This window comes from Gracilinanus agilis, chromosome 5, assembly GCF_016433145.1.
Source record: "Gracilinanus agilis isolate LMUSP501 chromosome 5, AgileGrace, whole genome shotgun sequence".
NCBI classification, from domain to species: Eukaryota; Metazoa; Chordata; class Mammalia; order Didelphimorphia; family Didelphidae; genus Gracilinanus; species Gracilinanus agilis.
In genome coordinates this window covers 292,438,284-292,453,090 of record NC_058134.1, presented here as the reverse complement: position 1 = coordinate 292,453,090, position 14,807 = coordinate 292,438,284, and the positions used below count along the sequence as shown (strand labels likewise).

At 40.6% G+C, this 14,807-nt stretch overlaps 1 protein-coding gene across 1 annotated transcript; it reads left to right on the top strand.

The window, feature by feature from the left end:
• Positions 1 to 1,190: 1,190 nt before the first annotated feature.
• LOC123249250 (cytochrome c oxidase assembly protein COX14) lies at positions 1,191 to 14,473 on the top strand. The gene is made up of 2 exons (XM_044678228.1): positions 1,191 to 1,381; positions 14,075 to 14,473. Exon 2 carries the CDS (start codon positions 14,083 to 14,085, stop codon positions 14,260 to 14,262), a length of 180 nt encoding a protein of 59 aa, XP_044534163.1. The 5' UTR covers positions 1,191 to 1,381; positions 14,075 to 14,082; the 3' UTR covers positions 14,263 to 14,473.
• The last annotated feature ends 334 nt before the right edge of the window (positions 14,474 to 14,807 follow it).

Here is a 14,807-nt window from a genome sequence, read left to right as displayed (position 1 = left end):
CCTTATTTCTTTTCTGTACGGGGAGGAAAATGTCATATTTACTGTTCTGACAGCCCTCAAATTTGTCATCCATCCTCAGATCCTCTTGCCCCACCCTCTCATTCTAGTTCATGATTTGTGCAGTAGAAAGAATAGTGGATTTAGAGTCAGAGGACCTGGGTTCAAATCACTCTCCTTGGGCCTCTTTCCTAGGCAACTAAGTGATTCAGTGGCTAGAATGATGGGAACCTAAGTTCAAAACACCCTGGCACATTTCCTAGTGGTTTGACCAAGTTACTTAAAGGCTGCCTGCTTCAGTTTTCCCCATCTATAAAATGGAGATAAAAAAAAATAGAACCTGTCTCCTAGGATTGTGTTAGGAGAAAAGCAGATTGTATTTCCAATTAGGAGAAAAGCAGATTGTATTTCCAACCTAACTAAACATTGCTATTGTGTTATTATTACCTGCAAAACAAGAGGTTTGGGCTAGATCTGTGGCCATTGTAGAGTGATGGAAACAGGCCTGGAGAGGTTGGCCAGGGTCACCCCGCAGGTTGGTGCTGGGGCCAGAATTCAGGTCTTCTTCAGCCTCTGGGTCCAGAACTTCTTCCCTACAGCTTCTTCCCCAAATTCTCCTTATGATTCTTCCAAACAACTACCCCAGACTTCAGGGGTCTCTGGCAGCTCTAAAACTGGGGAAATAACAAACTACGGCTTTCTAAATCCCAGTCTCCATATGACCATTGCCCAACTTGGCTATATTTCTCTCCAGGCAGCACCTTTACTCACCCTAAATTCCCCCTGGCGTTCTTCTGGGATTTAATCTAGCCTGGCAACCTCAAGATAGAACACTAGGGGGCGCACTGAAGCCAACCTCGCCAGAAAAAGATTTGCCTGATGACTAGTGACGTCACTATCTCACATTTGCTTGGGATTGGCCTTTCCCGTGACAGACCTCACAGACCTAGCGGCAGGGAGCCGTAATGAGGAATGACTACAAAGCCCAGGATTCTGTGCTTCCAAACTAATCGTTGAAGACTTTTAGGACGCCCATGATTGGCTCGATGAGCAGGAAATTCATCGAGTCATGTCCGAGTTGCGACCTGGGCCTGGCCGCAGAGAGCGGAAGTATACTCTAGCTGGCTACGGAAAGTTAGTTTTCCCTCCCGAGGGAGGCCGGAAGTTGGTCAGAGAGGGTAAAAATCCATTTCCGCCCTAAACCTTCTGCTTAAGCTCTTAGCTTAAGGTTCAAGGCTCTGACTTCCGTTCCTCCCGGCCTTCACGGGAGCATCTCTGTGGTTCCGCTCCCAACTGACCTTGATGCAGGAAGTGACGCAGTGACGAAGGCTTGGAAGGATTTAGGGAGGCTTCGCTCTTAGGTGTGAGGGCGGTGGGAGTCCAGGTATGAGGGAGGATCCGTGGGGAGGAAGAGGCAAGGCTGGAGAGGGTGGTGGGGCAGAGGTTGGGCTCCGAAGCTTATTCCTGTCACTCTGGGTCTCAACCTCGGGGAAGGTTGAGCTGCAGGGCAATGAGGCCCGCTGCAGCCGGACGGTCTGGGCCTGGGGGACGAGTTGTCCAGTGGACGGGCGCTGAAGCCCTCCTGATCTTCCTGCGGTGCTGCCGAGTGCCCACCCCCCCCAACCCCCCACTTTGACTGCATCGGCCTGTGGGGAAGAGACTACCTCGCTATCCTAGGTTCTTGTGCCATCGCTGCATCCCAACTATTCTGCTTCGAGGCCCATCTTGAGCAGCCTTGGGGCCACTGAATAATCATCAGTCCCTCCTTCTAGGCCTAATGCTTCACCCGCACGTGGTACCCTTGTAGACCTTCCCCCAACAGCTTGACCCCTTCGTTTTGATCCCGCTCTAGCTATCCTCTCTTTCCCTCTCCTAATTTACACAGTCAGTTCAGCAAACATTTATTGAGCGTCTGCTATGGTACAGGCACTGTGCTAAGCTTGGGGGGAAAGGACAGACCTTGGTTTCAAGGCTCACATTCTAACTGGCAAGAGGATGCAAACAAATACTTACAAAGCAAGCTACAAACACGATCATTAAAAGAGAGACAGCACTAGAATTAGAGTTAGAGAAGACTTCCTGCAGAAGGTGGAATTTTAGGTGGAACCTAAAGGAAACCAGGGAGGTCGGTCAAAATCTTATTCTTCTTTCATAGTTCAGTGTTAGTTCTTACATAAAACCTTCTGGAATGCCCTTCCAAATGGGAATTGAACTCATCCCCTCAGAACTTCCACCTCTATTTGGATCCATCTATCTTATAGAACTTATTCTGAAATACTGAAAAAGATCTTCCATTTATAGCAATTAATTAGCATTTAGTGAGGTATATTCTATGCCTAGTAGCCCTATATAAATTGCTAGGAATATAAAGAAAGGCAAAACCAATAAAAGAAACAAGCAAAAAAACCTCTTGGGAGCTCACAAAGATGTAGGTGTCAGCCCATGCTTCCTCATCCTTTGTGACTTTCTCTCAGAAACTTATCACTGTATTTCCTGGAGACCTTTCTCAATGTCTTCTGACATCTCTAGGAAACTAGTAGAGTTCTTGGGCTGTCTACTTGTAACCCGACTAACATCTATGTCTTCTTACTGTTATAATTTCCCTATGTCTTTTTTTTTTTTTTAAACCTAAAACTGACGTAGGTGAGAGGAAATTAGGTCTTGTCCAAAGAATTGAGAACTCAAATGGACTCCATGCTGAGGGAAAAAGCATTATTATGAGAGAATGTAGAAATGGAGTTGCCAGTAAAAGAAGCAGGAAATAGTAAGTAAGGTAAGTTAAGGCGCTGGGTAAGGCATTTTCAAGAATGCCTTTTATCTTGATTAGTTACTTAGGAAGGGGTCATTTGTTTGAGTAGTTCCCTAGGAATTGATGTCTTTTTACTTGTGGTTGGCTTTGGTCTTTGTAGCTTTATCCATAATTCACTCTCTGCCCACTGGAGGGAGCACACCCCATGTAAATAGAATGCTAATGATATGTTAAACACCCCAGGGCAATTTTCAGTTAGATTTTTGCTACTTCTGCCGAGATTCTAAAGGAAGGCTGTATTGTGGAAATTGAGCATTGTTTGAACCTAGTCCTTTGTGATTAGGAAACTGAATGGGCTCCCAACCAAAGACCTAGGCCTTGCATGAGGAATTTTCTTATAATTGGCCCCATACTAATTACTGCTTCCATGTTATTTTGCCTGTTTACAGTTACTGGGCAGGGTTTTGTGGGATATTTCAAGCCACATCATAAAGCTTAAACCATTTTTTAGAAAATTCTGCCTTTTTGGGATAGAATTGTGTTTTGTAACAGTGCCTAGGAGAGTTTTTATTAAAAGAAAAATTCTTTGTTCTGCCTTTTGACCAGATTAATGAGGCAAAACATAGGACAAAGAATTAAAAGGAGCAATACGTTGACAGATTGATCATTGGAGTTCAGCAAGGGATTCCAGATGTAGCCAGCTTTTATTGATGACTTTTGTTATGACAATGCAGACAATCACACCTGAAATCAGAATTTACAATAATGCCAAATTACTGTCTCATGAAATAGCAAATTTCACTAATCACGATTTAGGACTAACTGCTCAGCATCATTAGGCTCTACACTTAAGAACAAGGATCATGGCTCTTATAAGCCTGAGGTCATCTAGCTTTTTGCTGTCAGAATTGGATCCCAGTTCTGATAGACAGTCTAGGTCCCTTTCTTCAACATCATGATTTGATACACTTTCTGAATTCTGCACCAGTTTGAATCTGTCATAAGCAATATGATTTAGCAGATTGAACACTAAGTAGGTGAGATACAGGTTCCCCCTTATAATCAAGTACTACTTACAATCATCTTCAGCTATCCTTTCCCAAAAGCCCTGAAAAATCCCATTCTTGCCTAAATTATAGATCTAATCAAATTTAGAATGCACATCTGGTAAGAGTTGGGCGAAATGTAGACATCAAAGGTGGCTGCCTGAAAAGGGCTTGTCAAGCCCTCACATGCTAATCCTTCTTGAATATTCCATACAGCTGACTGTCTTTCACCCACCTGGGGTTCCAAAAAGCTGTAGCACAATGCAGCAGCTACACCTTGATAAAACTGTTGGTAGGGGACTAAACCAGGTTGAGGGTAGCTAACAGGCCTCAGACCTATCAGTGAGTTAAGGAAATGTCACATGTAAAGACTTCCCCTGGCAGAATGGGTGGGTGAGAACAATTTGTTTTCAGTGGCTGTGAATGTGGCTGAAGCAGGTGCCATAGAATGCTTAGAGCTTAGTCAGCCATTGTAGAGGCTGAGTCCATCCCCTGCATCCCAGGCTAAGGCCAGTTGTCTTGACTTTTGTTTTGCCACTGAAGGAGACAATGAGACTTATGACTTGTATAACTCTTATAATGTCACTGGTCCTCTTTGAAAACAAAGCTCTAACAATAACAACAGGGTATCACAAAAGGTGGTTTGAGCTGGGCCTTGAAGGAATGAAAGGAAGTAGATATCTGTGGAGGGGGATATGGCACTCCAGTTAATGGGGACATTATAACAGAGGTAGGAATTTGATGATTGTCTTCAGGCAACAATGAAGAGACCAATTTGAGCAGAATAGATTTTCTTTAGGGAAGTAGTAGGAATTAGGTGAACTTCATTTTGTAAACAATAGGGAAATAGCTATGTGGCATAGTGGATAGAGCAATGGACTTGGAGTCAGAGAGATCTGAAGTGAATACTTATATAGATACTACCTATGTGATCCTGCGCAAGTCAGTAAATGCCTCTTAGCCTTACTTTCCCCTTCTTTAATATGGGAATAATAATGGAACTACTCTGCAGAGTTATTGTCAGGCTCAAGTGATCTAATTTAAAGTGCTTTGCAAATCTAGAAATTGTCTCTATATAAAATGTTAGCTATTATCAATAATAATAAGGAGGAGAATGATTGGCCAAGGAAGGAGAGAGCTTCAGGATAGAGGAGTTTCTCAGCTGTCAGATATATCAGAGGAGGCTTTTTTTTTTAATCAAGGAAGAGTGTATTGGTGACCTTGGAGTAGTTTAAGTAGGTTGGTGAGGAGCCATATTACAAAAGGCTATGGAAGGTAAGGTGTAATGAATATATATAAATTTTTGAGAAGTTTGGTTACAAATGAATAGAATCCTAAATGTCTAGAAGGGAACTTAAAACCCATCTGGATTCAATTCAATAAAACATTTCTTAAGCCTTTACTATATGCAGGTACTCTGCTAGGCACTAGGATACAAAACCAAAATGAAAGTCTGTGTCCCCTGACATGAACATCACAGGCTTGCCAATTCTTTTTTTGGACGGCTCTAATTATTGCATTCTTTCTTATATCAAACTGAAACTGCTCCTTTGTAAAATCTACCCACTATTCCTAGATCCACCATCTGGAGCCTCACAGAATGTTTAATTCAATTTAGAATTGCTAGGTACTGGCAGAGAAACAGATTAAATAAGATAGGCTTCTTGCCCTTAAAAATCTCTGTAATTCTGAGCCTTCTGAGATTGTGGTGTTCCATATTTCTACAAACATATAGCATCACCAGAAGAACATTGGGAATTGGAATTGTGCTCCTCTGCAACTTATTTCTTGCCAAGAAAATTTTCTCATAATTCCTATTTATTTACCTCATTTGCACAGCAAGACCATAAAACATCAAAGTCTCAGCTTATCAGAGAAACATAAAAACCCCAGTTTGTTCAAAATTTCCAGTTTGTTCAAGAAACTTATCAGGTTATGAGATTTCCCAACACTTTTGCCACCTTGAGCCAGCCCACTTAATCACTCTCTTTTCTATTCCCAAATCAGTAATTAAACAGCAAATTCAGAAATTCTTAGGGGCTCTTGGCTGTTGTAGTAATTTGTAGGCATGGCAAAACCTTTCTACTCCTTCCCTCATGACCATATGCTATGGGACAGAGAACATTACTAACATTACTAACTCTTCCTAATCTCTCTCTCTCTCTTTTTTTTTTTTTTTAATTTTTTAAACCCTTAACTTCTGTGTATTGACTCCTAAGTGGAAGAGTGGTAAGGGTGGGCAATGGGGGTCAAGTGACTTGTCCAGGGTCACACAGCTGGGAAGTGTCTGAGGTCGGATTTGAACCTTGGACCTCCCGTCTCTAGGCCTGACTCAATCCACTGAGCTACCCAGCTGCCCCTCTTCCTTATCTCTTAATAGCCTTTCCATCACTCACCCAGCAACCAATACTCCCCCTTCTCCTTGAAGGAGAGAACCTCACTCCATACTCCATGATTATCTTCAAATTTTTCATGCAAAGAATGCTGACTTTGTTCTTTTCTGAAATGGATCCTTTAAATAAGTCCCAGACTCTGTGGTATATGTGTTGTATATAGTATACTGCTAGTCTGGAGAGCAATTTGGTACTATGTCCCCCAAACACTTAAACGCTATGCGTACCCAGCATCTGCTAGGTGAAGATATATAGCAGTCAGTATAGGTGTTCAAGGAAAGCCTTAGGGCTAAATGGCTAAATGTACTTCTATTATAGCCAATGTGTGGTCCTCTTCGTTTTTTTTTGAAAGTTACATCTGGAAGGAAAGAGGCGGAATTGTGACAGGAGTTTTTAGTAAGGTTGGTAGAAAGGAGTCAATGGAAAGGAATCTATCCAGAAGTCAAGAGGTCACTGATGGAAAAGGATCCCAAAGGGGGTGGGAAAGAAGACCAAAGGTAGCAATTATTCAATCCCACATTGGCCTTCTCTTTTTTGAAAAATTTATTAGAATTTAGGCCTAATCAGGAGAGGTTTTTTTTGATAATTCATTAATCTTTCTGTCCCTTTCTAGCCCCTAGCACAGTAAGTTCTTGACAAAGACTTTTTATAGCATTACCTACATTCCTTCCCATCATCTAAAGAGCTGTTCCTTATAAATATTTAAAAAAAAAAACATCAACCAAACTTTTCATCAAAACTAACTCAAGATATTAAAAAAAAAGTGACATTCGGTTCTATGCTCATAGCCCTCCACCTCTGCAAAAGTGGGCCAGAGGGCTTTCTCGTAGATCTTCTTTAGCACCACTTGGTCATTATAATTTCACAGAATTCCGTTTTGATTATTTTGTTGTTCTTTTCTGTTATGTTGTCATCTGTATGGGGTTTTTCTAGTTTTGCTTATTTCACTTTGCATTGCTTCATGTAAATTTTCCCACGTGTCTAGTCATCTCTATCATTTCTTATAGTAGAGTGATACTTTCTTACATTCTGTACAAGAACTTGTTTAGCTATTTCCCAGTCTACTTTGTTTCATATCTTTTGTTAAAATCCAGAGCTTGGCTGTAAATGTTTTGGTATGTATCAGACCTGTGTTTTTAGCGAAATGTAGGTCAGAAGGTGTGGATGGTCTAGTCCAGTGATTCCCAAAGTGGGCATCACTGCCCCCTGGTGGGTGCTGCAGCAATCCAGAGAGGAGGTGAATAACTGTAAGGGGGGCAGTGATAGTATGTGACAGGGGGAGCTAAGAAATATTTTTTCTGGAAAGGGGCGGTAGGCCAAAAAAGTTTGGGAACCACTGATCTAGTCGTTCCTTTTGAGTAAATTGCTTTCTAGAATTGTGTAATAAATTCACAGCTCTGCCAGCAGTGTGTTAGCATGTCTTTCCATAATCTCTCCAGCACTGACTGTTCTCATTGTTTGTTATTTCTGCTATTTTTCTACTTGTGTCTAAGGTGAAATCTCAAGGTTGTTTTGCTTTGCTTTTTGTTTTATGTAGATTTATATTGATCTTCTGTTTTTATACCATCTAGAGCTTCCCTTCTGCTCCTGCCCCTAATACCTCTCCTACAGCAGCATCCCTTTTAACAAAGAACTGCTTTATTTCTTTTTCCCCTTGTTTTACTCCTTTTCGTTTTATTTTTTTAAGATCTTTTATTTGATTAATTAATTTAGAACATTTTTCCATGGTTATAGGATTCATGTTCTATCCCTCCCCTCCTCCCACCCCCTCCCATAATCAGTGCACAATTCCACTGGGTTTTACATGTGTCATTGATCAAGACCTATTTCCATATTATTGATATTTGCACTAGGGTGATCGCTTAGAGTCTACATCCCCAGTCATATCCCCATCGACCCATGTGATTAGGCAGTTGTTTATCTTCTGTGTTTCTACTCCCACAGTTCTTCCTCTGAATGTGAATAGTGTTCTTTTCATAGGTCCTTCACAGTTGTCCTGGATTGTTGCTAGTAGACAAGTCCATTACATTTAATTTTACCACAGTGTATCAGTCTCTGTACAATGTTCTCCTGGTTCTGCTCCTTTCACTCTGCATCAATTCCTGGAAGTCATTCCAGTTCACATGGAACTCCTCCAGTTCATTCCTTTGAGCACAATAGTATTCCATCACCAGCAGATACCACAATTTGTTCAGCTATCCCCCAATTGTAGGGCATTCCCTCATTTTCCAGTTTTTTGCCACCACAAAGAGCATGGTTATAAATATTTTTGTACAAGTCTTTTTCCTTATGATATCTTTGGGGTATAAACCCAGCAGTGGTATGGATGGATCCAGGAGCAGGCAGTCTTGAGCGCTCTTTGGGCATAGTTCCAAATTGCCATCCAGAATAGTTGGATCAATTCACAACTCCACCAGCAATGCACAAAGAATTATTTTAAAATTAAGTTTTTATTGCTGTCTTCACATATTAATTTCTTTTGGGGCAATTTCCCTCAGTATCCTTCTGCCATCCCTTATAAGAAATAATATTTTTTAAAGACAAAAAGGGGGAATTTAGCATAACCGATTGATACATAGAAAAAGTCTGAAAATAGGTGCATTGTTACCACACTTGTGGAGTTCTCACTTCTTTAAAATAAAAGTGTCTCTTCAGAGCCATGCTGATTCTCTGTTATTTTTCAACATTCACTTTTTATTTTTTTGGATAGTTCTTTCCATTATACACTATATGTAGTGGACGTAGTGTATACATTGTGTATATTGCTTTCTTGGCTCTGCCTACTTCACTCTGCATACCAAGAATTAAAAAAATAAAAGAGAAAGAGAAAGAAATTTGGCAAAAAGTCAAAATGTCAAAAAAAATCTAACATATCAGTGGATTTTCTTATTTTCTGCAAAGGAGTGAAGGGGTGAAGTGTCCATGTTCTTTGCAGTTTTGCAGCATTCATTTTTGATTGTTTTGTTGTTCTTTACATTTAGCTGGATGTATATGTTGTTTTCTTGACATGACATCTGTTCATTTAAGTCTTCTATATAATTAACATACCCATTGCTTCTTATAGCACAGTAATTATCCATTATATTCATTTACCCATACCACATTACACAATTTTTTTGTCCATTTCCAAATTGATAGATATCTATTTTGTTTCCATTTTTTGTAACCATAGAAAGTGCTGCTAGAAATATTTTGGTGTATATGAAACCATCTGATTAGTGACCTCCTTGGGGTATATGCCTAACACTCGAAATTTTAACTCTTATTTGCATAATTCCAAATTGCTATCTAGAAAGGTTGTAGCCAATTATAGTTCTACCAAAAATATATTTAGTGTGCCTGTTTTTCTATAGCTTCTCCTATATTGACTATTCCTATCTTTTGTCATTATTGTCAGTTTACTGAGTGTGAGGTGGAACTCTAGTGCCATTGATATATATTTCTTGTATTATTAGTGATTTAGAATAATCTTTCTTATGTTGTTTTTTTTTTTTTAACCCATACCTTCTGTCTTAGAATCAATACTGTATATTGGTTCCCTGGCAGAAGAATAGTCAGGGCTAGGCAATGGAGATGAGTGACTTGCTCATTCACACAGTGAGGAAATATTTGAGATCAGATTTGAACCCAAGACCTTCCCTCTCCAGGCCTGGTTCTCAATCCACCTAGCTCTTCCTCCCTCTACTAATAGACTTTTTTTTTTTAAATTTTAAACCCTTAACTTTTTAGTGTATTGATTTATAGGTGGAAGATTGGCAAGGGTAGGCAATGGGGGTCAAGTGACTTGCCCAGGGTCACACAGCTGGGAAGTGTCTGAGGCCGGATTTGAACCTAGGACCTCCTGTCTCTAGGCTTGGCTCTCAATCCACTGAGCTACCCAGCTGCCCCCAACTAATAGACTTTTGAGAAGAGTTTGTTCATATCCTTTGACCTTTTATCTCTGAGGGAATAACTTGTCAAATCTTTTTCTGTTGCTTGTATTTCTCGTATATCAGAACCTTAACAGAGATACTGGAAACAAAGGTTTTTCCTCCATTCAGTGGTACCCTTCTTGTCCTAGTTGCATTAATTTTTGTCCATGTAAAAACTGATTTTTCAAATCATCTCTGTCTCTTCCTTGGCTAGAAATTCACCTCTGAAAGATACTTGACCTGCTGGTTATCATTATTATTGTTAATTTTTTAAAAATTGGCTTACCAGGCTTAATAAGTATCAAATTGAATGAATAATTTGTTCCTTTTTCAGAACTTATTCCCTTTTTTTAATTGGTGGCAGGGCTCAGCACAGTTGGTAGAGAAGGGAACTGAGGATTCCAGCTCTGTTGATCCTACTCTTGCTTATCAGCCCATTGCTGGGTTTGTTCATCCTCAACCCAGGATCTTTAGCCCTTAGGGCACCTAATGTATTAATGCATTATGTGCTTACATAAATGTATTACATATATTTATAAAATGTATGCATTGAATACATAAATGTATTAAACTCTTCCCCATCTTAAATTCATTTCAACAGACATATGGGTATATGTATATTATTTGTAAGGTACTAGAGATAGACAAAGAAAAAAAATTAAAGAGAACACACCTTTTAAAGTCCTTGCCTTATGAAAACTGTAAATCTTTGCTATTTGGAGGTAGATGTTGGGACATAGGGAAGGCCAGATTTAGCTACTGCTAAGATTTGGAGGGTGGGAGAGCCAAAACTGTTCCAGAGAGATCATTGCTGACAAATATAGTGGCCTTTTTTCTCAGTTCTCATCCTTCTTGACCTCTGCTGCATTTGACACTGTTTACCTACCCTCTGCCTTCAATTTGTAACTTTGACATTATCCTCAAGTCCTCCCTCTTCCTCACCCCACATAACCATTCAGTGGCTAAGTCTGTGACTCTCTCCCATCTGACCACCTCTGTCTTTGCACAGTTCTCACCTTCCTTTAGGCCCTTCCTCATCTTCTCGCACCCAGTCTCTCTCCCTGCCCCAAATCTCTCCCCTGTCACACTGCTGCAGAGCCTGAACGATCACGAGTGCTGCTAAGATAAAATATGAGCTCTGGATGACTTTTAAAGTCCTTCACATTGTGTCTAACTTATCTTTCCTCCTGTGCTGGGCCTTGCTCTTCTTTATGCACACTGTGATCCAGCCACTTGCTCTTCTCTGTTCCAAGCAGGACCCATCTCTGTCTCTGTCCTAGCTGTCCCATGCCTGGAAGGCCCTCCCTCCCTGACCTCTACCAGAATTGCTCACATTCTAACCAAGAGTGGCTTTCCTTATTAACTGACTGCCTTTCTCTTTATTTTTGTTGTTTAGGAATAAGAACTAAATGTACAATTTCATTGGTCTAGGGAACTCTCTAATGTCTCTGATGTCTTCGCTGCCATTAAAAATATTAAGAGAATTCCAAGAGTGCTGAGAGCCAAGTGACTTGCCCAGGGTCACAAGTCAGAGGGGCCCTTGAGCATAGATCTTTTGTGGCTTCTTGGCCCATTCTCTAGTCCCTTGTCTCTTGTGCAGAGTCCTCCAGAGTAGGTTTTATTAAACTTTTTGTCCCCACTGGCTAGCACAGTGCCTGGCACATAGTGTTTAATAAATGTCTAGGAAGGAATCCAGCTGCCCAGGAAGGGGAGGGGGCACTGTATACCAGTGTCCTGTTGAGGCCTATCTGCCACCCCCACCCCTTCCCGTTCTGCCCAGCCTGCTCCTAGCTTGCTTGCTTGCTTTGGGTTGAGTCTTCTCTGCTGTGGGGGCTGGGCCTTCCCTTGCTCAGGATTGTACTTCCCCCTTACCCCATGGAGACAGACCTTTTCCTGCTGATTCTCTGAGCTTTTCTGGGTTTGAAAACTGCTTCATTGCTCCAAAATTCAGTGTCTAGATTTTTACAGAGTCCCTCGCCCACTGCCTTTGATTCAAGGAGATACATTGACTTGTTCACAAGTTCTAATTGATTGATTTCAGAAAGAAATTTTTATCCAACAAAGAGCTTTACAGTGACTTGAAGGGTGTTACCTGCCCCAAAGAAAAAGAAAGAATTGTGTCTCATGAGCTAAGCTAAATACAAAATATGGAAGACCCATTGCTTTTCATTTCTTTCTTCTTCTTCCCTCTTCTTTTATAGCAGCTATCTGGAAAAAAAACTCATTTTTTTCCCATTGTTACCAGAGCTGTTATCACATCTCTGGATTGCATGGATAAGGTGGTATTAAACAGATCCTTCAAAGATGGTTGACTAGAAAAGGTGGGGCAGACAGCATGGCATGAAGATAATTAGTCAATGAGGATATACATAATGACAAGAATTATAGGAAGCTCTTGGCATGTGGAATATATCATAACCATTGTTGTTGCTGCCACCTCAGTACAGATAATGTACTGGAACTAGACCAGGGTCTTATAGGATAATCTGTGCATAGTTGATATCTACATTATCAGAGAGAACCCATTGAGGAGCTCCTTTGTCAGTCAAGTATCCTGGGCATCTCAGAGCAGACTCAGTTTGTGAACCTGAGTTGATTAAGAGTGATGATATTCTCATGGGAAATAGGGAGTCCACTAGGGGGTAGGGAAGAAGAGAGGATAATGAGATCAATTTTGGCGCTACCGACCTTGTGTGGCAGCTCCAGCAGACAGTTGATGACGTATGTCCCAAGTGAAGAGAAAGATTATGGCTACTTCTAGAGTTTTGAAAAGCAGCTGAAATGGAGAGACACTTGTTGAAGCCAATGAGATCTCCAAGACAGCACCTTTATAAAGAGGGCTCAGGCTAGAAACCTAAATCTTGTAGAGATGTTCCAGAGACTTGTATTAGAAGCTGGAATATCTTTTCCTTTTTTTTTTTTTTTTTTTTTTAATGTTTTGCCTGTACTTTTATTTTAAAATATTTTTTCCATGTTTCTGATTTATGTTCTTTCCCTCCTCGCTCCCAGAGCCAACAAGTACAACTGGGTTGTACAAATATTGTCATTTGATATTTCCATATTCATTTTTGCTATAGAGTGATTTTTTAAAACCTAAATCCCAACCACATCCCCATATGTACATGTGATAAGTGATGTCATGTGTTTGGCTTTTGCATTTCTACTCCCATAGTTCCTTCTCTCAATGTGAATAGCATTTTTTCATGTAAGTCCTTCAGGAGTGTCCTGGCTTGTTGCATTGCTACTAGTAGCAAGATCTATTACATTAGATTTTTCAACAGTGTTTTACTTTCTGTGTACAATGTTCTTCTGGTTCTGCTCACTTCACTTTGCATCAGATTCCTGGAGGTTCTTCCAGTTCATAAAGAAGTCCTCCAGATCATCAATCCTTACAGCACAATAGTATGGAATATCTTTTCCTAAAGAAAGTGTTACAAGGGTCATCTAGTTGAAAGATTACAATTCATGTTATAAAGCATTTATTGATCATGTTCTATGTGTAAGACACTTTGGGCCCTTTATATGACTAATAGTCAGGGCTTAATCTTTTATACCTACCTTCTACTGACCACTTGATCTTGTTATCATGAGTTCAAGACATGCAGATTTAATTATTAGCCTTAGTGAAACAAAATTAAGGTTAATCTGCTACAAATAAAAAAATAGATCATGTTCTACAAACCAAGTGAAACAATTTTTGAATTCAATCTTGCTTTGTCAACATAAATAATAATTGTCAACTTGCTCCTAATTTAGTTCTTGCTCATTCCGTTTTTTTTCTCTATCCTGTGTGCTTCTTTGTCCTGGGAATTTCCAAAAGGAAGGCTTTGTCTTCACTACCTCATACCCACCTAAGCCTTTTTATGCAGGAAATATATTGTATATTGCTGGGATGGCTGGTTCTGACTAGAAAGGTAAGCACTTGGAAATATGTGTATCGCATTCAAGGGTTTGGATCTGAGTCCATTTTCTTTGCAGGTTACAAAATGCCATCATCCAAACAACTGGCTGACTTTGGTTATAAAGCCTTTTCTGCCTCCATGATGTTGCTCACTGTGTATGGTGGCTTCCTGTGCAGTGCCCGGGCCTATCGCTACTTTCAGCATCGAGGTGTCCTACGGCAGGCAGCTGAAGAACAAAAGACTCAAAGTGGTCTGCAGGACTGAAGATATCCTCCTATATACAGAGGCCTGAGGCATTCTGCAGAACACTTGAATTAATTATTTGCAAGGAAGGGTGGTTACTAGCCCTGTCTTGGAGTCTCTGTGGCTTCCATCTTTGATCAGAGCAATGTATTCACATGCTCTGTGATGGATCACAGCAGAGGAGTGACAGTGAAGGATTGTTGAAAGGCATTAAATATGGTTTGCAATTTCAGACTCATAGTTATTTGTTTACTCGAGGTGGGGATTATTCTGTTTGATCAGGGCAGAAGTCACAGAGATTAGAGCTCAGTGCCCCAGTCAGCCTCTCCTCCCCTGTGTTTGAATACTTGGGCTGGTACCTGTGAAATTTGGGTGGGGTTTGTTTTTCATGGATAGCTAGAGCAGAAAGTGATTGGAAGGATCACTTATTCATGCCTCTACCCAAAGCATTAGTCATTTTATAATATCCCTAACAGATGTCATCTGTCTTCTATGGTCCTTCAGTCCTTGGGAACTTGGCTAAGCCGCCCAATCCATCATCAGACTGCTCTAAAATACTAGGAAAT

What these genes read in the sequence shown, in the direction of transcription:
- LOC123249250 (XM_044678228.1), top strand. Translation starts at nt 14,083, where the DNA reads ATGCCATCATCCAAACAACTGGCTGACTTTGGTTATAAAGCCTTTTCT.